At 49.5% G+C, this 22,572-nt stretch overlaps 2 protein-coding genes across 7 annotated transcripts in view; both read left to right on the plus strand.

The window, feature by feature from the left end:
• The first annotated feature begins 5,693 nt into the window (after positions 1–5,693).
• PSME3 (proteasome activator subunit 3) lies at positions 5,694–12,639 on the plus strand. 2 transcript variants are annotated; one of them, XM_043584586.1, is made up of 11 exons: positions 5,694–6,266; positions 6,961–6,993; positions 7,114–7,176; positions 7,375–7,479; positions 8,379–8,427; positions 8,968–9,080; positions 9,347–9,415; positions 9,557–9,624; positions 9,724–9,778; positions 9,899–9,985; positions 10,858–12,639. In XM_043584586.1, exons 1-11 carry the CDS (start codon positions 6,225–6,227, stop codon positions 10,936–10,938), a joined length of 765 nt encoding a protein of 254 aa, XP_043440521.1. In that variant the 5' UTR covers positions 5,694–6,224; the 3' UTR covers positions 10,939–12,639. The 2 variants fall into 2 exon arrangements, with proteins under 2 accessions (XP_043440521.1, XP_043440520.1); XM_043584585.1 differs by lacking the exon at positions 5,694–6,266 and adding an exon at positions 6,743–6,856.
• Positions 12,640–12,772: 133 nt separating this feature from the next.
• LOC122485627 (retina-specific copper amine oxidase) overlaps positions 12,773–22,572 on the plus strand; it is a 29,232-nt gene continuing 19,432 nt past the window's right edge. The window contains exons 1-4 of one of the 5 annotated variants that reach the window (XM_043584583.1): positions 12,773–15,630; positions 17,490–17,775; positions 18,009–18,138; positions 18,463–19,104. In XM_043584583.1, coding sequence (XP_043440518.1) covers positions 14,043–15,630; positions 17,490–17,775; positions 18,009–18,138; positions 18,463–18,729 — 2,271 coding nt within the window. In that variant the 5' untranslated portion in view covers positions 12,773–14,042 and the 3' untranslated portion in view covers positions 18,730–19,104. Of the gene's footprint in view, positions 15,631–17,489; positions 17,776–18,008; positions 18,139–18,462; positions 21,568–22,572 lie in introns of those variants that run through there. The other 4 variants (XM_043584584.1, XM_043584581.1, XM_043584582.1 and 1 more) reach the window with 4 other exon arrangements.

Here is a 22,572-nt window from a genome sequence, read left to right on the forward strand (position 1 = left end):
TACAACAAAATTAAGCCTTTATAGAAAGATAATATAACAAATACAAGAAGCTATTATTTTTATATTTTCCATTAAGGTGTGTTTTTCCTATGGATTTTAACACAGTTGTATTTGTACTTATAATCTATCTGCAATTTTTGTATCCTGCTTTGAAAATTGAACATTACAGGGGCACCTGGGTGGCTCAGTCAGCTAAGTGTCCGACTCTTGATTTCAGCTCAGGTCATGATCTCAGGGTTCATGGGTTCGAGCCCTGCATTGGGCTCTGTGCTGACATCACAGAACCTGCATGGGATTCTCTCTCTCGCTCTCTCTCTGCCCCTCCCCTGCTCTCTCTCTCTCTCTGTTCCTCTCTCTCTCAAAAAAAACAAAAAAAAAACAAACTTTAGGGGTACCTGGGTGGCTCAGTCAGTTAAGCGTCCAGCTTTGGCTCAGGTCATGATCTGGCAGTTCACACTTTTGAGCCCCACGTCGGTCTCTGTGCTGACACCTCAGAGCCTGGAGCCTGGTTTGCATTCTGTATCTCCCTCACTTTGTGCCCCTCCCCCACTCATACTCTGTCTCTCTCTCTCTGTCTCTCTCTCAAAAATAAATAAAAACATTTTTTAAACCTTAAAATTTAATATTATATATTATTTTTCATTTTGCTACATAATTTTCATGATTGTCATTCTCATGGTTGCATTACATCCAATGAGTGACCTTAATGTATTTTTTTTAATTTTAATGTTTATTTATTTTTGACAGAGAGAGAGAGAGAGAGAGAGAGACAGAGCATGAGCGGGGGAGGGGCAGAGAGAGAGGGAGACACAGAATTTGAAACAGGCTCCAGGCTCCGAGCTGTCAGCACAGAGCCCGACGCGGGGCTCGAACTCACAGACCGCGAGATCACGACCTGAGCCGAAGTCAGACGCTCAACTGACTGAGCCACCCAGGCACCCCAATGTGTTTCTTTTTTGCTGGAAATTTCCATCGCTTCCAGTTTTGGTGGTTACATTCATGCTGCCACGAAGAGCTGACTGATGCCTTGTGATAGGGTCTCACAATTGGGATTTCTGAATTAAAAGAGCATGGCTATTCCATGTCTACTGATGAACATTAGCAATTGCTTTCAAAAAAGGTTGCACATAATTACATTCTGCCTCCAGAGTGAGAGAGCCTGTTTCACGATGTGTTGGCCAGTATTAGGTATCATATATCTGAGGAACATGGGCTAAAAAATGGCACTTGCCTGTCATTTTAATTGGCATCATTTGTTACTTGTATATACTGGCTTGCTGTAATAGTTCCTCTTTTGTGAATTTTCTGTTTCCATCCTTTGCTCATTTATCTGCTAGGCCCTTAATATTTTTCTCAATATTTTTCATCAATTTGTGTGAATGGTCTATTAAGGTGGTTTCCAGATGTGGAAAAGTTTTAAAGTTTTATGAAACCAAATCTTTCCTTTTTTTCTTGGTGACTTATATTGCTTAGAAGGTTGTACTAAATAAATAAATAAATAAATAAATAAATAAATAAATAAATAAATAAATGTTAAAATTAAATTCTATTTAAAAAAAAAAGACAGTTGTTCCCACTTCCAGAAATAACTTTCCTATTATTTTAAGTGTATGTGACCTTTCTCTAACTGGTATTAAATGCAGTGTGTGGGACTAGATTGCTCTTCTCCTGGTATTGCTAACTAATTAGAGATTACAACCTTTTTCCTCTTGGGTCTTTCAGCATGACATCCCCTCCCCTCCAACACATACACAACCTGGAGGAGGTGAATGGAATCATCCCCAAAGAATTCTCACCTTGGCCTGGTTTGGCCGGTTCATAGTTCTACATTTCTTCCTGCTTGGCTGCCACCAACACCATCTCAGAAAGGTCCAGAGATGTAATGAGCTTTTAAAGCAAAGAGCATAGGGACACCTGGGTGGCTCAGTCGGTTGGGCGTCCGACGCCGGCTCAGGTCATGATCTCCCAGTTAGTGGGTTCTGGCCCCACGTCGGGCTCTGTGCTGACAGCTCAGAGCCTGGAGCCTGCTTCCGGTTCTGTGTCTCCTCCTCTGTCCGCCCTTTCCATGCTCATGTCTTGCTCTGTCTCTCAATAATAAATATTTTTTTAAAAAACTAAAAAAAAAAAAAACAAAGAGAAGAGCATATAGAGATTACAACTAGGGATTTAGAAGTCTAGACTGCCTGGGTTCAAAACCTATCTTTGTCATTCCCCAGCTCTGACCTTGAACAAGTTGTTCAACTGCTCTGTGCCTTGTTTTCTTATTTGTAAAATGAGAATAATAGTATAGGTCACATAGAGTGATGTGATGATTAAATAAACTACTAATATTAAACACAAAGAGCAATGCCTGGCACTTAGTAAAGTGCCTGTGCCCTGCTGCTTGGGGAATATGTGACAGTCAGCATGCATAATGCTTGAGGGATTGTCAATAATGGACAAAATACCCTAAGTCATTGGGGTGCCTGGGTGGCTCATGTGGTTGAACATCAGTCTTGATTTTGGCTCAGGTCATGATCTCACAGTTGTGAGATCAAGCTCCACGTTGGGCTCTGCACTGGGCCTGGGGCCTGATTAAGATTCTCTCTCCCTCTACCGCTTATGTACTGTCTCTCAAAAAACAGTACCCTAAGTCATCAATTCAATAAATGTTTATTGAAGACCTACTATGTGCTAGTTACTCTTCTACCTCTGTAAGGATACACTAATGAACTGTTCTAGTAGTTTATATTCTGGAGGAGAGAATTTGACAATAAACTTATAAACAAATAAGATGATCGATAATGGTAGGTATTAAGGGTGGAATTGTGTCCCCACAAAATATGTTCAGGTCCTAACCCCCCAGTACCTGTGAATGTGGCCTGATTTGGAAATAGGGTCTTTGCTGATGATCAAGTCAATCAGGTCATTAGGTTGGGCCCTAATCCAATTTGACTGATGTCCTTTAAAAAGGGACAATCTGGATACAAAGATGGATGTGGGGGTGCCTGGGTGGCTCAGTCGGTTAAGCATCCATCTTCGGCTCGGGTCATGATCTCACGGTTCATGAGTTCAAGCCCCGCGTCAGGCTCCGTGCTGACAGCTTGGAGTCTGGAGCCTGCTTCGGATTCTGTGTCTCCCTCTCTGTCCCTCCCCTGCTCACACTGTCTCTGTCTCTGTCTCTGTCTCAAAATAAATAAACATTAAAAAAAAAAAAAGACGAGACTAGCCTACGGTCCTCCAACCCCACCACCATCTTCCTTGTCTTCTCCATCTGGCGTACTTAAAACAAACAAAACTGTGAGGTATAAAACACATATAGAAAAGGACAAAAATCCTAAATGTACAACTCAATGAATTTTCACAAATGAACACACCCACATAACCGTCCCTCGACTCCCCTCCCCCATGTCCCCTTCCAGTTGTTACTCACCCCAAGGGTAAACAATACCCTCAGTTCTAAAACACCATAGATTCGTTCTGTTTTGAACGTCATGTAAATGGAATCATACATTATGTACTCAGTGGCGATGGGGGAGGGAGGGGTGATAAATGATTAGGGAAATGACTTTGCAGTGTGGGAGAGTAAACTTGTCACGAGCATGTAGTAGGCTCTCAGGCAGTGTTGTGCCCCCATTTGAGATCTGTGAACATGAATTTAAAGTGAGACCCGTCATCGGTGATCACGTTTGATTCACAAGCACCAAGAATGAACAGAGTTTGTTAAATATAGTGGTGCCCTCGACAACTGGTCGCTGAATAAATAAATAAAAAATGAGTGGAGTATTACATAAAACATTTGGATAGGAGAGGAAGGGAAATAAAGAAGGAATGTGTACCCTGTATCCGTCTTCTTACCTTACCACCTATCTGAAGACAAAATACAATCATTTGAGAACAAAGTCATATTTCGACAAGCACAAACATATTAAGTTTTCGACTTAAAGTTACTGATTCTGAAAGAAATGCAGGGTAATGGCATACTTAACATAGGAGGAAGTTGATTTGGGAAAGGATTCCCGAGGTTCCAGATCAGAGTTCAAAAGTTACCAGGTGCAAAGTGTTAACAAAAAGCAGAGGTAAAAGAGAGAAAACTAGCAGACGTTAATAAGCAAGATCGGCAGTATGGGCTATGTTGTATGTAGTCTTGAAGAAATGGAAAAGGACTTTGAGTTTGGAAGCAGGGATGATAATAATTATATAGTTTAAGGAGTAACCTCTTCATGCTAAGCACTAGCAGGTAGCATATCTGACCGGTGGCTGCTATTTATCTGCTGCCTGCCTTGTGTTCAGACACTGTGCTAGTTCTTTTACATATTCATAATTTCCAATATTCACAAACACGAGAGTTACATATTATTTGTTACCAAAATTCCATTTTACGGATGGGGGATTTGAGACTCAGCGTTTCAGTCATCTTCCCCAAAATATCAGTTAGTAAGGAGTTGAGGTGGGATCTGCAGCTAGGTCTGATTCCGAAGACCCCAGTCAGTGGCACTTCATTTAACCGCGTATTCCCACCATCTCTCTTGTGCTTCCCACATTATTCCTGGCCTGCCCAGGAATAATGCTGAACGGCCAGAATGACCCCAAAATGTAAATCAGACGACGTGCCTTTGCACTTAATCCAAAGTGTTTTCCTAACAATCCTGCCACCCCACTCCCACCCGCAGTTCACTAATGAGTCGATTTCTTCAACAGAACAACCTCTTCCCCTCCCCAGGGCATTTGCCTGTGCTGCATCTCCAAGTACCTTGTACCTTCGGAGCCCCTTCCCCTCACTCTTCCCCAGTTAAACCCTTTACATCCTCTAGATCCTCGCTTGTCACACCATCTGAGAGGCTGTCCTTGGCCATTCTACGTAAAATAGACCCCTGGTGTTCTCTAGGTCAGTCACTTGTTTCCTAATATTTACCATATTTTGCAATTATGTTGTCAGGTTATTTTCTAATGTCTTTCCCCAGTATTAAGACCCAGGAGGCCAGAGAACTTGAGGCTTGTTTACCTTTGATGTCCCAGGGATGTGCTTTTCAATACAGGAGTGTCGCACCTCTGAACTGAGATGTACGGTATGTATAAAACTCATACTGGATTTCGAAGACTTAGCATGAGAAAAGAGTGTACAAGATCTCATTCATATTTTTACATTGATGACATGTTAAAATGATAATGTTTGGATACACTGGGTTGAAGCACTGATCAAAACTATTTTCACCTGTTTTACTTTTTAATGTGGCTACTATCTAATTTTAATTATATAAATAACATTATTTCTAGGCTCCGGGACAATGCTGTCCCACGGCCTAGTGCAGTGTCTTCTACTTTATTGAGTGAAAGCACCAATGTTAAGAGACAGACCGAATGAATGGATGAGTGAAGAGATACGGTCTCTGCCTTTTATTAGGAGAATGGATATGGCGTTTGTCGTGGAAGTCAGGAGATCTGGGTTCTGGTCCAGGATTTACTGGAAACACTGTGTAGCCTTGGACAAGCACTGCCCAACTCTGGGCGCCAACTTGCCCATCAGGCAGGCAGCTGTTCTCTGAGGTCTGGAAGTGTATGAGAGTTAAGTGGCGGAGAAAGGCGGGGAAGCCTGGTACAACAGAACTTGTCTTCAGTTGGCTCTAGCCTAACACTAGAGCTTGGGCCGACGGGAGGAGGCAGCAAGAGTCACAGACTAGAACCCCCGAGCCCAGCGCCGGGACCGCCGGCTTCCTCGGTCCCACGTCACTGGGGCGCGACGGCGTTGTCCGTCCTGTCCTCGAGGCGGCTGCGGTTCAGAAGGTCCCTTCGGTGAAGGCGAGTGCCGAGCCGACAGAGGGTCAAACAGTACTCGAGTCTCTCCGATGTTCAGTTTTCAGCAAACTACCTTCTGCCGCCCTCCCCACCTCTTCACCCTTACCCGCTCAGGAAGCCGGGAGATAAGACTCCAGCCCGCCGCGTCCAGAGCTAGACCTCAGCGCGGCTGCGCAGGGCACGTGCTCATCCTCGCCGGAGTCCCGGCGATTGGCTGTGACGTAACTTCCGGCGTGAGCGGCGAAAGCCGGGAGGGCGAGCGAGAGAGCGAGCAGGCAGCAGGCGGGCGGGCGGACGGCACGGAGGGAGGGTGCAAGCGAGCAGTGAGTGAGCCAGCGAGGGCGGCCGAGTCCCTAGAACAGCCGAGATTCCTCCCGTCCCTCTGACCCCCTCCCCGGAGCCCACAGCGCCTCCGGTCTCCAGTGGAGCGGACACGGCCCGGCCCGGCCATGGCCTCGTTGCTGAAGGTGGATCAGGAAGTGAAGCTCAAGGTAGCGGCACCGGTCCGGGCCTCCTTACCCCTCGCTTCGATCTCCGAGCAGTCTGACCGGCTCCCCACTCCCCATGGCGTCTTTGTCTCCCTGGGGACACCAGCTCTGAGCTTCCGCTCGGCTCAGCCCAGCCCCCCACTCCCAGAGATGGCATCGGGGGAGAGGATATTATAGGTTGGCCTTCTAAACCGCGTCTGGTGGTGGAGAGCCCCTGGGAGACCTCCGCGGACACGTGGTGGACTCAGCACTGTAGGCCAGTGACAGCTGGAAGTCCCCCAGCCCAGAAACGTCCCCCCCCTCCGGATGCTACCGCTGCTCTCCCCTACCCTTGGCGTCAGGCCTGCCTGGTATCAAAGGCTCGGTCTGGATGGGGGTTGGCACGTTTGTGAGCTCACACCTCCCCTCTCTACCTGTCTTTTGTTTGCTCTCAAATTCAGACAGCTTCAGACACTGGAGGGAGGGTGGGAGGGGAGACAGGTGGGTGCTGCTCTTAAGCCCCGCTTCCCTCTCCCGAGATGGAGAAATGGATCCTCAAAAAAATAAAGTATTTACAGTCTGGGGGCCTCTCAGCTTCTCATTACAATTACAAGGTGAGGGGAAGACAGCTGGATTTGGGTTTTCCCATCCTGCCCTTACCTCTATTGGCCAGGTACTGACTTGGCTGTTACTGAATTGCTCTCTTTGTTAATTTTAGGTTGATTCTTTCAGGGAGCGGATCACAAGTGAGGTGAGTACAATAAACAGAAACATAAGTGTTGGTTGGTAGTTGGGAGTTTCCAAAGAAGAGATCTGTAGAGAGAGACCATCCCACAATTATTAATTGAGCTGTATTTTCCTTCATCTGTAGGCAGAAGACTTGGTGGCAAATTTTTTCCCAAAGAAGTTGTTAGAACTTGATAGTTTTTTGAAGGTGAGAGACCCTTTTCTTTTCTTCTGATTCCCCAATTTTTTTGGCACTGGTCTTTCTGTCAAATGGGACAAATCATGTGTTGATTCTATTTTGTTTTGTACTGTAAAACACTCTCATTTCTTGCCCTTCAAATGAAATACTTCTTTGTTCATTTTGAAAAGACTGATGTTGTTTTGGGGGTGGGTGTCTCTCTTTCAGGAACCAATCCTAAACATCCATGACCTAACTCAGATCCACTCAGACATGAATCTCCCAGTCCCTGACCCCATTCTTCTCACCAATAGCCACGATGGACTGGACGGTGTGAGTGTCCTGTGTTTTCCTTTGTATTCTGAAGCAATAGGTTCTCTATTCTCTGTTCTCTATTTCCTGGTCAGTTTGAACATGTACGAGGAGACAGCGGGATTCGGATCTAGGAACAAGGGCTCTTACAGACATGATGATTCCAGTACACCCCTTTTCAACCCTAATTTTCCTTTATAGCATGAACTGTATAACCTAATGCTCCACTGTCCTGGAGTGAGTTCCAAATAGGACTAATAGCTACAGGTTCCCTCAAGTTATCTGGTCTGTCCCTCTGGCTCTAAGCAAGATTTTTCTTACCCATCCGAATGTCTTGAGCATTGTTTACAGGATGAGTAGTTCTTACTATAGAATTGTAGTCCCTGTCTTTGCCCCTGCATCTTTAGCACCTAGCGCTTGTCAAGTTGTTCCTTCACATTTTTAAATAACACTGATAACACTGTATTGTTGTTTGAATTACTGTCTCGTCGATAGAGCTTGCAATTCTGGAAAGCAGAAACTCTCTTAATCGTCTGTATCCCCAACACTTAGTACTGTACCTGCTACATGTATTAAGTGCTAAATACATGTTTGTTGATTGAATATTGTGCTTCTTTGTGGAACCAGAAGATTTGTACATATTCCCTTAATTATCCTCATCTTGCATTTAATGGTTCATTTTCCCTGTTGTGTATAGTATCCACCCCCTCCCCTAATTGCTTAATGTGTTATTTGAAAGGAAAAAGTGTAAGTTGTCTTGTGGCAAGAATGTTTTCTTAAAGCCTTGTGTGTGCTTAGTAAATTGTGCATAAATTAATAAAACAACTTATGGGGCCAAAGAAGGGATTGGACTTGCTTGAAGGGTGACTTGTGATGGGGGTATGTCAAGAGCAGGCTAATTGCTGTCTCTGTGTCCTTAGCCCACTTACAAGAAGCGAAGGCTGGATGAGTGTGAAGAGGCCTTCCAAGGTAGGAGCCCGCCCCACCTTACCCACTCCCTGGCTAGCAACCTGAGCAGGAGGATTGGGTCTGGTGGTCTCCTGGTCAGGAGATAGAATCAGATTTTATTTTTCAGAGTTAGCATTCTCAGATTCTCCAAACATAATCATTATTTAGCACCCAAAACCTAATTTCCCAATAAACAGAGAGGGTTTAACGTAGTGTGGACTGCCAAGGGAGAGAGATTAGAAGTGGCTACACATCTCAGATTTTTCACAGAAGTCCCAGTTTTATGTTATTTTCTCTTCCTTAGTAATATTGGTACATTAAATCTTTAGAGCATATTTTAATTTCTTTATTCTCCAGACTTTGGTTATACTTTAGACACTCCTTTGCTAATACGTACATTTTCTCTTTTTGATTCTCTTGGTGGTGTCATGGTTTGCAGATAGGGTTGTGATAGATAAAAGGCAGAGGTCATAGCATCTCATGGGTTTGGGAAGAAGAGAGAAAGGTGGGGGTGTTAATGTCCTCCCTACCCCAAGCATTTGACCTTCGTGTCCCTGCCAGGAACCAAGGTGTTTGTGATGCCCAATGGGATGCTAAAAAGCAACCAGCAGCTGGTGGACATTATTGAGAAAGTGAAACCTGAGATCCGGCTGCTGATTGAGAAATGCAACACGGTGAGGCGGGGGCTTGTGACCTATGGGCTGACCCCATAGCCCCAGACCCAAATAGCCTGGCTTGAACTGAAAAATGTTGGATGTGCATTGGGAGGCATGGACGTTATAGGGGGGTTGGCACATTAAGTGTCTTGGCTCTTGTGCTTCTGGCATGTGACCCTAGCGGCATGGATTGTATACTTTCATGGCTTCAGCAGAAAAGGCAAGGATCCTCATTTATATACTGTATTATTTATCATATGTATTCTGGTCCCCTCACCCCCCAGGTCAAAATGTGGGTACAGCTCCTGATTCCTAGGATAGAAGATGGGAACAACTTTGGGGTGTCCATTCAGGTAACGTGCTCGTATTACAAACGGGAGAGGAAGGTTTGGGAGGTTTACTTTCCTTTCCCCTGCTTTGCCTGTTTTCCCTTTCCCTTTGGTCTGCTCTCTGGGTGACTTGGAAGTGACTTGACCCACTTGGTTTTTTTTTAGGAGGAGACAGTTGCAGAACTAAGAACTGTTGAGAGTGAAGCTGCATCTTATCTGGACCAGATTTCTAGGTAGGGCTGCTTGGGCCTGGCCCAGGAATCAGGGACTGGTGATGTGGCAAGCACTGTCCAGGGTCTCCTGCAGCTTCCTCCTCTTCTCTCTCCTTCCAGATATTATATTACAAGAGCCAAATTGGTTTCTAAAATAGCTAAATATCCCCATGTGGTAAGTAAGGGTTTGGGGGTCTGAGGGTGGAAGCGGAAGGAGAGGGAGACCGTTTCTGGGCAAGAGCTGCCTGTGCGCAGTCTGATGTCGGGATCTAGCCTGTTCTCTGCCCTCCTTTAGGAGGACTATCGCCGCACCGTGACAGAGATTGATGAGAAAGAATATATCAGCCTTCGACTCATCATATCAGAGTTAAGGAATCAATATGTAAGTAGCCTGACATATTACCTGACTGCCCACGGTCACCCTGGCTATTAGTTCTGGGGATCATTTTCTTGCTGTGCTCTGGGGGTCAAGACAGGGGATGGAGTACGATAAAATGAGTAGGATAAATTCTCATCAACTGAGTGTTGAGAACCATGAAATCTTTGGGAGCACGTAGCTGGGGACCCCCTTTCTCTTTGGACAGCAGGGAGTGCAGTGCAGTGTAGGCATGAAGATATGGGCATTGGAGTCAGACGGGCTTAGGTTCAGAACCAATTCTTCCTGTAATCTGTGGCCTTGGGCAGGTTGTTGAACCTAAAACTCCAGTTTCTTCATCTCTAAGATGAAACTTAGAGTATCTACAGCACCAAGGTGGTTTTTAAAAGTGAGTGAAATAGGGGCGCCTGGGTGGCTCATTCGGTTAAGTGTCTTGACTTTGGCTCAGGTTGTGATCTCGCAGTTCATTGGTTTGAGCCCTGTGTCGAGTTCTGTGCTGACAGCTCCGAGCCTGGAGCCTGCTTCGGATTCTGTGTCTCCCGCTCTCTCTCTGCCCCTCCCCCTGCTCACACTATGTCTCTCACTCTCTCAAACATTTTTTTAAAAATGAGTGAAATAACACATCAAAGACCCAGTATAATTGTTAGTACATTAGGTGCTCAGTAAATGTTAGTTGTTGCTAGACACTTGGGTCCTGGGAAGTACCCGGGAATCCCGTGTGTGGGTATTAGAGAGGGGAGGTGGCCACCCTGAATTTGCATTCTGGTGAGTGAGATTGGGATTATGCGTATGATTGCTTAGGGATTTGTGGTTGGTATCTTGTTTCCTTGGGAAGTTGGGGTGGAATAAATGTGTGATTTTCTGACCTTTTCTCCCAGGTCACTCTACATGACATGATCCTGAAAAATATCGAGAAGATCAAACGGCCCCGGAGCAGCAATGCAGAGACACTGTACTGAGGCCAGGGCCAGGGCCAGGGGACTCTGTGAGTCTGGCTCAAGACCGACATTGCCTTGGTTTGTTACATGACTATCGTGATGGGGAAACTGGCTGGAAATAGTAATCACACCTCTCTCTGTTTTTAGTTAGAGTCTAATGAAACTCTCATGTAGTTCTGTGACGTGTTTACCTCTTTTTTCAGGCCTCAGGAACTCTTCTATTTCCTTCCCTAATACCCTACACCCGACCTGTCCTAATTTCTGGAGAACTCCAGGTTTGTGTGTGCAGGATATCAGCACAAGAATATTTGTGTTTTCTCTCCCTGCCCTTTCCCTCCTGTGTCTTGGGCTTTGTGTTTTTTTCCTTCTTTTGATTAGTTGATTAGAAGCTGAGGGAACTGGAAGGAAAGTGCTAGGTGTTTTTTAGGAACTGGAGTCGGGGGAGACCAGCTCCTCTCCTCTGACATAAGGTTAGTGTCTCTTGCCACTGTGTGGGACATTGGATCCTCCCTCCCACAGTTTCCCTGGTAATGACTTAGGGTTTCCCATTCACATACCTCCCACCTTGAACCTGATCATGACAAGAAACACCTTAGGCCTTCAGCCAAATCCCTAGCTCCTTGAGATGTTTTTATAACTAGGATTTTCACATACACATATGTGTGTGGTATACACAGACAGACAGAGCATATGCCTTCCTACTCTGTTACCTGATTTCCCCATCCCTTCATCTGTGGTGTTGTCCCATACACCCCGCCCAATCCCATGAACCCTGTCACACATCATTCAGAAAGTGATAGTTGTCTTAGTCCTCACCCCCCAGGGCCCTTTGTTTTGCTATTATAGCCTCTTGGTGCCCAGAGGCTGGTAAGTTGGAGGAGAGCTAAGAGATGAGAAGCAGAGGATTTGGGGAAGGCCCCTTTCTCTGTGACTCGGGTCCTTTCGGGCGTTATTGCAAAGGATGGTCCTCTGACTCCTGGTTGCCTCTTCCCAGGCCAGTTGTAAATGGGGTGGGGCTGTCTGCAGCTGTGAGGGCCAGATGCTGCTGCTCCTGCTGGGCTTTCCTATGGGAAAAATATTTCTCTTATTTATAGTATTGTGCTTCCAAGGAAAGCAGCACCTGTGTGTGTGTGTATGTGTGTGTGCGTGCACACGTGCACGTGCGCATCGTGTGTATGTGAAAATCTGCTGGGCAAGTCAAAACTATAGAAGAGTTGCCTCCTATCTCTCTAATCTTCCAGAGATATCACTTGATACAGCTTTTCTGTTAGCCGTCATCAAACTCCCACTTTTTCATTCTGCCACTACTGGAGAGTCCGTATCTGCAGTCAGCCTGCCAGTGACTCTCAGTATCTGTTTCTGACTTTTATTCTTCCCCTGTCTCCTTGCCTTCAACCCCAATCACATTTCCGCCCAGATGCATCATTTTTACTCCCAAGTATGCTGTAGAGAAGGAGTCAGGATGCTGTCTTCCCATGAATAGTACTCAGTAACAAACCAATTGCATTTTAGTTGGGCAGTGCCCCTACCCACCCTCCAGATCCCTTCCAGCTGAAACCCTTCCCTACTGCCACCATGTGTTTCTCAGTTTCCCTTTTTGTTTGTTGGATTATTCTGCCCTTTCTTCTCACTCTACCACCCTTGGATCGTAATGTAAAATTCTTTTACCATGTCAAGAAATTATTAAAAATGCAGGTACTTTGACCTCTTTCTAAAGCTGCAGATCCTGGTGCGATACTCTGGTGACTAGGGACATACCCGTACTCAAGTGCGTGCACATGGGCACACCCACCTCCACATACACCGCCAGCCACCCTGTTGGGGAGTGTGGCTCCCCAGCCACCCTGTTGGGGAGCTCACCCTGTTGAGCTCTTTTCCCTAAAATAATGGGAAGACTGAGATTTCTGCCAACCCAGAGGCCGGGGTGGTCCTTCATTTGTGTTCAGTCTGAATTAACGTGAAAGTTTGCTCTTCCCGAACCTAAGCTGCTTGTCTCTCTCCTTTCAAGATCCCAGCTCCTTCCTCTCTTCCTTGGTGATACCCATGAACTGCCAGTAGAGGCCACTCTAGTTCCACGTGTGGGGAATCACCTGGCTCAAGGCACACCCTACCCTGTCATTTTCTATACCTTATACTAATTTTCCCCACTGAGTAGTGGCTTAAATTTCTCGAGGAGATACCAGGGACTCCTGGTTTTGGTTTTCCAATGACTTGGAGGGCTGTCTAGGACTCTAGCTGAAATAAAGTTTCCTTAACTTCTACCTTGCAAAGTAGCCTTCTGGTATCCAGCGATCCCCTCATTGTCTGCGGAAAGAGATTCGAGATCTTGAACAGCGGAGGAACATTTGCTGAATTTGGTTTCAGAGCTTGGTACCAGTAGCTAACAGTTTTTGAATGCCTCCCCTGTGTTGGGCTCTGTTAAGCACGTTATGTGCATGACCGTGTTTAATTTTCATGAATCTTGGGTAGTTTACCCCTTCTTTGTAGGTGAGGACACTGAAACTCATGATAAGTGACTCCTCTGAGGTCCCACAGCTTAGGGACGGGGTGGTGGCGGTTGGTGTACAAATCCGACTGCTGAGCCCAGGTGCTCACTGCTTCTGTCCCACTAACTACGTGGGAGGCCTGATATTACAAAGCAGGGGCGTGGCCTTTGGCAGCTGGCCAAGTGCTTCTTGCTGAACCGGGTCCTGGGAATATCGGGGGTAGTGCCCGCTAGGAGGTAGGAAAATGGATAGTTCCGTGCCTGCGTGTAGCACACAGCACTTCACCGGGCATCTGAGATCTGCATTCTGCCTCAGACCCATTCTGAGTGAAAGGTAGAGCTTACAGTTAATCCCTTGAGTCTAGTCTAAGTGATAGTGATCAGAACTCTTACCAGTGCTGCCACCAGGAGTTCAGGGGCAGGGGACAGGCTGTGCACGTGGATGTAGTGCCTTGAGCCAAACCACGGAATAGAAAATTGGAACAGAATTATATAAATTAAAGTCAGAAATTTCCTGTCCAGCCCACAGGGTGGAGTTTTCTCCATTCCTATCCATCCTACTGAATATAAACCCTGATTTGATGTCAGTAGGGGGAAGGAGCAGCTGGTAGGACTCACATTTCAGCTTTCTGAGTTCACCATGAATCTCAAGGTAGTCCTTGTGTTCCTGGCACTGTCCCTCATTACCATCTTTGCCCTGGCCTATATTTTGCTGACCAGCCAAGGTGGCTCCAGCCAGCCTCCCCGCTGCCCCTCTGTATCCCCCAGTGCCCAGCCCCGGACACCCCCCAGCCAGAGCCAGCTGTTTGCAGACCTGAGCCCAGAGGAGCTGACGGCTGTGATGAGCTTCCTGACCCAGCAGCTGGGGCCAGGCCTGGTGGACGCAGCCCAGGCCCGCCCCTCGGACAACTGCGTCTTCTCGGTGGAGCTGCAGCTGCCCCCCAAGGCCGCTGCCCTGGCCCACCTGGACAGGGGGAGTCCCCCGCCCGCCCGGGAGGCACTGGCCATCGTCTTCTTTGGCGGACAGCCCCGGCCCAACGTGAGTGAGCTGGTGGTGGGGCCGCTGCCGCACCCCTCCTACCTGCGGGATGTGACGGTGGAGCGTCACGGGGGCCCCCTGCCCTATCACCGACGCCCCATGCTGGGAGCAGAGTTTGCCCAGATGTGGAAACATTTGAAGGAGGTGGAGCTACCCAAGGCACCAGTCTTTCTGGCTTCTGTCTTCAACTACAATGGCTCCACTCTGGCACCTCTGCATGCCACCCCCAGTGGCTTGCGCTCAGGGGACCGTGCTACCTGGATAGCCCTCTACCATAACATCTCAGGTGTTGGGATTTTCCTTCATCCAGTGGGGCTGGAGCTACTGCTGGACCACAGGGCCCTGGACCCTGCCCGCTGGGCTGTCCAGCGGGTCTTCTACCTTGGGCGCTACTATGCAGACTTGGGCCAGCTGGAGTGGGAGTTTAAGGCTGGCCGGCTGGAAGTTGCTAGAATTCCTCTACCCCTGCCGGATGGGGCTTCATCCCTGAAGTCCCGAGCCCCCCCAGGTCCTCTCCCCCCTCTTCAGTTCTCACCTCAGGGCTCCCGATACAGTGTGCAAGGGAACCTGGTGGCGTCCTCCCTCTGGACATTTACGTTTGGTCACGGGGTGTTCAGCGGCATGAGGATTTTTGATATTCGGTTCAAGGGCGAGCGAGTGGCCTACGAAGTCAGTGTCCAGGAGTGTGTGTCTGTCTATGGTGCCGATTCACCCAAGACAATGATGACCCGATACTTGGATAGCAGCTACGGACTTGGCCGTCACAGCCGGGGCTTGGTTCGGGGAGTGGACTGCCCCTATCAATCTACGATGGTGGACATCCACATATTAGTGGGCACTGGGGCAGTCCAGCTGCTCCCGGGTGCTGTATGCGTGTTTGAGGAGGCCCAAGGACTACCCCTTCGGAGGCACCACAATCACCTTGAGAGTTATTTCTATGGTGGTTTGGCTGGCTCGGCCCTAGTAGTCAGGTCTGTGTCATCCGTAGGCAACTATGACTACATTTGGGACTTTGTATTGCACCCAAATGGGGCTCTGGAAGGGCGGGTCCATGCCACAGGCTATATCAACACGGCTTTCCTGAGTGGGGGTGAGGAGAGCCTCCTCTTTGGGAACCGCGTGGGGGAACGAGTGCTGGGGGCGGTGCACACGCATGCCTTCCACTTCAAGCTGGACCTGGACGTGGCAGGTGAGTGCTTGGGTGAGGATTGAGAGTTGGGGTGGAGGAGAGGGAAGGGAGACCCCCCAAATCAAGCCACAAGCAGAGAGTGGCATGCCAGCACCACGATCTATTGTGGCGACAGAGAGGGACTGGTGTATATTCAACTGCAGTCAGCCCGAAACACCGGGCTGACCTGGCACAAGAGGAGGGATGCCCTCACCCGGCTCCCCTGACTTGCTGTGAAACTAGCGATTGTGAAACTAGTTTAAATGCAATGGCTGTGCCTGGCTGCCTTAGTCTCGAGTGACTCCGCGGGTAGTGAATTTGCCCCATCATTTGGGGCTGGAGTTGGGGCTCTGAGATTTTCCTAACGGATTCTGAGGGTCAGTGGTTATGGGGAAAGCAGGAAAAGGAAGCAGTCTAACAAGGTTTTCAGAGTAGAGGTGGTCCTGGGGCATAAGAAGGGTGGGGACACTAGTTGGGGGTTGCCTCACAGGATTTCGTAAAACTAGACAGAGTACAGTGGCCCCACCATCCTCCTGGGGAGGGTCATTTCATCTCTGCCAGCACATGTCATAACCAGCCCTCCAGTGACACAGCAGGCATGTAAGTCGTGCTGCAAGTGTAGAAAGGGATTTCTCAAGTGGGGCTCAAAGCACAGAGAGGACTTACTGTTCCTGGCAGATTTTTATCAAGAACAAAATAACTAACTTAATAAATCAAGGACTAGGAGACCCAGAAAGGAAAATAGAAGTCTCCGGCCCTTTGGCCTAAGGAGGGTGGGGGGAGATAGGACAAGAAGGGACTGGCCAAGTATAATGCTCTGTAACTACACATCTTGTGACACATTTTCTTATCCTCTTGATTATAAAGACACGATTTGGGGTGGGAGGAAAACTAAGAACATGTTTGAAATGAGCATATTAATTAACTATTCTTTGACGTATTTGGAACAGGACTTTTCTGACGTGAAGTTTCTCTTGAGCGTTTCTGGTATTAAAGAGCCTGTCTAGGGGTCCCTATAGTGCGCATCCCAGGCGCCTGCGTACGGACAGCCTGCAGAGGCACTGGGCTCGGTGCAGCGCTCTGTGCACCATGCCAGGTGCCTTCACAATAGGTCCTGTTTAAAGGAATGGACAGCCTGAGCCTGCAGAAAGAGTATACGCATGTGCCAAGTGGGAAGAGGAGTGTACATTATGAGTGCAATCGAATCCCGGGGAGGTTTCAGCCAATATAAAATCTAAATCTACTCACTTCTGAAAAAGAAAAACCAGAGTGGTCCCCACCTTGTGGAGAAAGGAAGCAAAATATCAGAGCTGGGAGAAATATGCAGAGCACCCTGGGAAGGGGATTGGGTGTTTCCAGCCAGCTTCTCCAAGACAAATCTCTCTTTGATAGTTAACAAGAATGTAACTAGCCACCTGCATATTCTTTTCCACTTACAGAGCTCAGCTACAGAACAGCTCTTACTATGCCCGCTGTAGAGATTCAGAAAGAATCAGAAGAGCCAAGAATTGGTCCAAGATCTACTAGGTAGACCAGTTGCTAATAGAACTTTCTGCAGTGATGGATATTCTCCATCTACATTGTCGGATACGTTAGCCACTAATCACGTGGCAACTGAGCACTCAAAATGTGGCTAGTGTGACTGAGGAACTGCATTTTTAACTTAAATGGGTCTAGCCACTTGTGATCTTAACCGTACTGAACAGGGCAGGTTCAAAGAAGATGGGCCAGCACTCGAATCCAGACCTGGGTCCCAGCACAGAGTGCTCTCTGATGAGCTCTGCTGCCCCTTGTCAGGCCAGTGCAGTGGGCATCGTGGGGGAACCAAGGGACCGTCTCACCTGGTGTGGACCTCCTTTCCCCCCTCCTCCCCCTGGCAGGGCTGAAAAACTGGGTGGTAGCTGAAGACGTGGTGTTTAAACCTGTGGCAGCCCCTTGGAGTCCAGAGCACCAACTGCAGCGCCCACAGCTGACTCGGCAGGTCCTGGGAAGGGAGGACCTGACAGCTTTTTCCTTGGGAAACCCCCTTCCCCGCTACCTTTATCTGGCTAGCGACCAGACTAATGTCTGGGGTCACCAGCGCGGGTACCGAATCCAGATCCACAGCCCCCTCGGCATTCACATGCCCCTGGAGAGCGACATGGAGAGGGCCCTCAGCTGGGGGAGGTGAGGAGGGCTCTGGGCACTGGGTGGTAGGGAAGGACTGGTCTGCTTCCCCATCCCAGCTCTTGGAGACCCCAACTCACTACCTTTAGCTTACCATCCACCCCCTACCTCGAAGATCCAAGTAGATATGGAATGGGGAGTGGTCTCACACAGAATCTGATCCAAAAGACTTCTAGGCCAGTAACGGACCCTGACATTTTCTGACACCACCTTCCTTCAACATTCCTGGTCAGATACCAGCTCGTGGTGACCCGGAGGAAGGAGGAGGAATCACAGAGCAGCAGCATCTATTACCAGAATGACATCTGGACACCCACCATGGCCTTTGCTGACTTCATCAACAATGAGACCCTCTTAGGAGAGGTTGGTAGCCCCAGAGGCAGAGGAGAGGGTCAATTTATGCTCAATGTCTTGGCTGCCCAGTCCCTGACCGTAGGTTGGAGGGCATGGTAGGTTTCCAGTTCTCAGATTCAGGGGCCAACAAGGGTCATTCCTCTTGGGGTGAGATTAGCTCTGAGACCCTGACCACTCCGACGCTTCTCACAGGATCACCCTGCCTACAATGTGGGCCCAGGGCTGGGCAGAGGTGGAAGCAAGGCTGAGGCTAGGGGCTGGGCATCGTGGCTGAGGGGGGTGGTTCTCTGGGTTTTGCCTCCAAAGTCTTTCAGCCTCTTCCTCTTCCTGCAGGACCTGGTGGCTTGGGTTACAGCCAGCTTCCTGCATATCCCCCATGCTGAGGATGTCCCCAACACTGTGACTCTGGGGAACAGAGTTGGCTTCTTGCTCCGACCCTATAACTTCTTTGATGAGGATCCTTCCATCTTCTCCCCTGGCAGCGTCTACTTTGAGAAGGACCAGGATGCTGGGCTCTGCAGTGTCAACCCTGTGGCCTGTGTCCCCCACCTGGCAGCCTGTGTCCCAGACTTGCCCCCTTTCTTTTACCAGGACTTTTAGCCCCAAGGGTGTGGTGGGACATGGAGGGAGGTTGCTGAGATGTTTGTACCTTTCTCTCTGTTCTCTCTTCCTGCTCCCTTGACTCTTACCTATTAATGTTCCTTAGGAAACAGCCTCCCATACTATACCCTTATATATCCCCTCCATTAATTCCTATTTTCAGTTCATTTTAAATGATGAATTTATACAAATGATATTATTAAAATATTCAAGCAAAAACATCACAATTCTACCACTCAGAAATAGCTAGTGTTCACATTTGGTGAATGTTATGCCAGACATTTCTTTATGCATATGCATTGAAATGGAAGAATAGATGGAATTTTGTAAAAATAGATGGTGTGTGTGATTTATATAATAAAAGGTATTACAAGATTTTTTATTGCTTGAATTTCTTCTATTTGACTTTTGAAGTATCTAGAATCTGGCTTCCCCCCTCCCCCCCCGCCAGCCCCCGTGCCCCCTCCAACCCTCCCCCCCCCCCCCCCCCCCCCCCCCGGGGAATATTAAGGACTCTGGCTAAGGAAATTAGCAATGGAAGAAGAGAGGGCAAGGGGGATAGACCTGGCCAAGGAATGCTGCTTGGGAAGCTACAGGGCTGGTGGTGGGGGTTTCCTTGGAAGGAGAACAATAGCTCCAAGTTACAGGCAAGGGAACATCTGGCCCTGGGAAGGTGGGGGTTGGGGGAAGAAGCCAGGCTGAAGGGGACGGGGGTCTGCTCTGTGCAGACCCACCCAGCTCCTTACTGGTGGTGCTTTTCCAGGTTCTGGCTGATCAGTTGCATTATTTTGAAATCCCACTCTCCTCTGCCTACCCCAGCTCTCCCCAGTTCCAACCCTGACCCAGAAAGCAGAGTCTGATTTGGAGCCTGGAAGACAAAGCCATGTAAGGTCTGTGGAAATCTCTGCCGCCCTGCTTCTGGCCCGCCCCCCAACCCCAGCCTGCCCCGCCCCCTCCCCCAGCCTTCCCATGTCCTTCCCACCCTCCCCACCCTCAGTATCCTGAACCGCTGAATCCAGGAGACCAGAGTCCAGAGTCCCCTCCCCGCCCCGCCCCCTCCCCCAGCCTTCCCATGTCCTTCCCACCCTCCCCACCCTCAGTATCCTGAACCGCTGAATACCCAGAACCTTAGCCAGAGTCCAGGAGACCCCTGTATAGAAGCTAAGAGACCTTCCTCTGCTGACCTGAGAATACACGTCTCCACTCCAGCTCAATTCTCTGTCCTGCTGTCACTGACAATGAACCAGAAGACCAGTCTGGTACTCCTCGCTCTGGCTGTCATCACAATTTTTGCCTTGGTGTGTGTCCTGCTAGCTGGCAGGGGAGGAGATGGGGGTGAACCCGGCCAGCCTCCCCGCTGCCCCTCTGTCTCCCCCAGTGCCCAGCCCCGGACACCCCCCAGCCAGAGCCAGCTGTTTGCGGACCTGAGCCCAGAGGAGCTGACGGCTGTGATGAGCTTCCTGACCCAGCAGCTGGGGCCAGGCCTGGTGGACGCAGCCCAGGCCCGCCCCTCGGACAACTGCGTCTTCTCGGTGGAGCTGCAGCTGCCCCCCAAGGCCGCTGCCCTGGCCCACCTGGACAGGGGGAGTCCCCCGCCCGCCCGGGAGGCACTGGCCATCGTCTTCTTTGGCGGACAGCCCCGGCCCAACGTGAGTGAGCTGGTGGTGGGGCCGCTGCCGCACCCCTCCTACCTGCGGGATGTGACGGTGGAGCGTCACGGGGGCCCCCTGCCCTATCACCGACGCCCCATACTGATGCGAGAGTACCGGGACATACACCAGCTGATCTTCGACAGAGAGCTGCCCCAGGCTGCTGGCCTCCTCCACCACTGCTGTTTCTATAAACGCCAAGGACGGAACCTGGTGGCGATGAACGCGGCCCCCCAAGGTTTGCAGTCAGGGGACCGGGCCACCTGGTTTGGCCTCTACTACAACATCTCAGGGGCTGGGTTTTTCCTGCACCCCGTGGGGTTGGAGCTGCTGGTAGACCACAAGGCTCTGGAGCCTGCCCACTGGACCATCCAGAAGGTGTTCTTTCAAGGCCGCTACTATGAGAGTTTGGCCCAGCTGGAAGACCAGTTTGAGGCCGGCCTGGTGAATGTGGTGCTGATCCCAGACAACGGCACAGGTGGGTCCTGGTCCTTGAAGTCCCAGGTGCCTCGGGGTCCGAGTCCTCCTCTGCAGTTCCACCCCCAGGGCCCCCGCTTCAGTGTCCAGGGGAGTCAAGTGGCCTCCTCATTGTGGACTTTCTCCTTTGGCCTTGGAGCTTTCAGTGGCCCAAGGATCTTTGACATCCGCTTCCGGGGAGAACGACTAGCCTATGAGATCAGTCTCCAGGAGGCCTTGGCCATCTATGGTGGAAATTCCCCCGCAGCATTGCTCACCCGCTATATCGATGGCAACTTTGGCATGGGCAAGTACTCCACTCCCCTGACCCGGGGGGTGGACTGCCCCTACCTGGCCACCTACGTGGACTGGCACTTCCTTCTGGAGTCCCAAGCCCCTAAGACAATGCGTGATGCCATTTGTGTGTTTGAACAGAACCAGGGCCTCCCCCTGAGACGACACCACTCAAATTTCTACTCCCACTATTTTGGGGGTCTTGCAGAGACAGTGCTGGTCCTCAGATCTGTGTCGACCTTGCTCAATTATGACTATCTGTGGGATATGGTCTTCCATTCCAGCGGGGCCATAGAGGTCCGATTTCATGCCACCGGCTACATCAGCTCAGCGTTTCTCTTTGGTGCTGCCCGAAGGTACGGGAACCAGGTTGGGGAGCACACGCTGGGCACCGTCCACACCCACAGCGCCCACTTCAAGGTGGATCTGGATGTAGCAGGTAAGATATTCCAGCAGAAACAAGGATTCCAGAAGAGGGGATTGAAAAGTTGTCTGTTTGCTTTGGGTTTTCTGGAAGTTATCAGGAAAGGCAGATCTGAGCATGAGTTGTGGTTTGGGAGTTTCATACTTCCCCTTTTGTTGGACGGGAGAAAGTTGGCTGCTGAATTTTATTTGGATCTTAGCTCATTGGCTGAGAGCGATGTCACCCTCCCTCCACATGACCTCATCTGAAAATCTTGAGAAATGGCAAGGCTCAGGGAGGAGGCAGCCTCTGGCCTCACAAGGTCCCCTTTGCCCTCCTCCCTCCCTCCCTCCCTCTTATACGGGCCCCACTTCAGGGAGGCAGCCCTTCATTTTTTCAGTTCATTTCTCTGTGTGTGGCCTGTGGTGCTGAGGTTTTGGAGGCTCTGTTTGCATTGTGCCAAGTCCCTGGCACATGCAGGCCCGTCATGGAATACCCCAGGTTGTACATTTCCTTGGGAGATGAAGCCCCCTCCTCCCTGAAATTCCATGTCTCTCTGGGCACAATACACTTTATAGCATAGGTGCTGTGGAGTGTTCAGATAGATCCTGGGGTTAGTGGTCACCGAGAGAGCCAAAGATACGTGAGGTCTTGGAGTCTGTCTTTCCACTTTTCTTCCCCACATTAAGTCAATCACCCATTTTTTTTCTGGTCTGCCTCCAAAATGTGTCAAAGCCTTGCTGGGCCAGCCTTCTGTCTGCTGTTTCCACTCTTCTTCCTCTCAGGTCCAGGGGCCACCTACCAGCCTGTGGCTGCATGCTCCCCTGGGTAGCTCCAAGTTTCCCCATCACCTATAAGATCCGCACTCAGAGGGTGCAAGGCCCTTCCCCTCAAGAGTGCGGCTCCAGCCCGCCTTTCAGGCTCCTCCCCCGGCTGTCTTAGCCACGCCCACCCCTCCGAGGCCCGGGACCCAAGAGTCACCCCAGCCACACACGAGTCAGGCTTCTATGCTTTTGCTCATGTTTCGTCCCTGCCCAGAAC

This window comes from Prionailurus bengalensis, chromosome E1, assembly GCF_016509475.1.
Source record: "Prionailurus bengalensis isolate Pbe53 chromosome E1, Fcat_Pben_1.1_paternal_pri, whole genome shotgun sequence".
Lineage (NCBI taxonomy): Eukaryota > Metazoa > Chordata > Mammalia > Carnivora > Felidae > Prionailurus > Prionailurus bengalensis.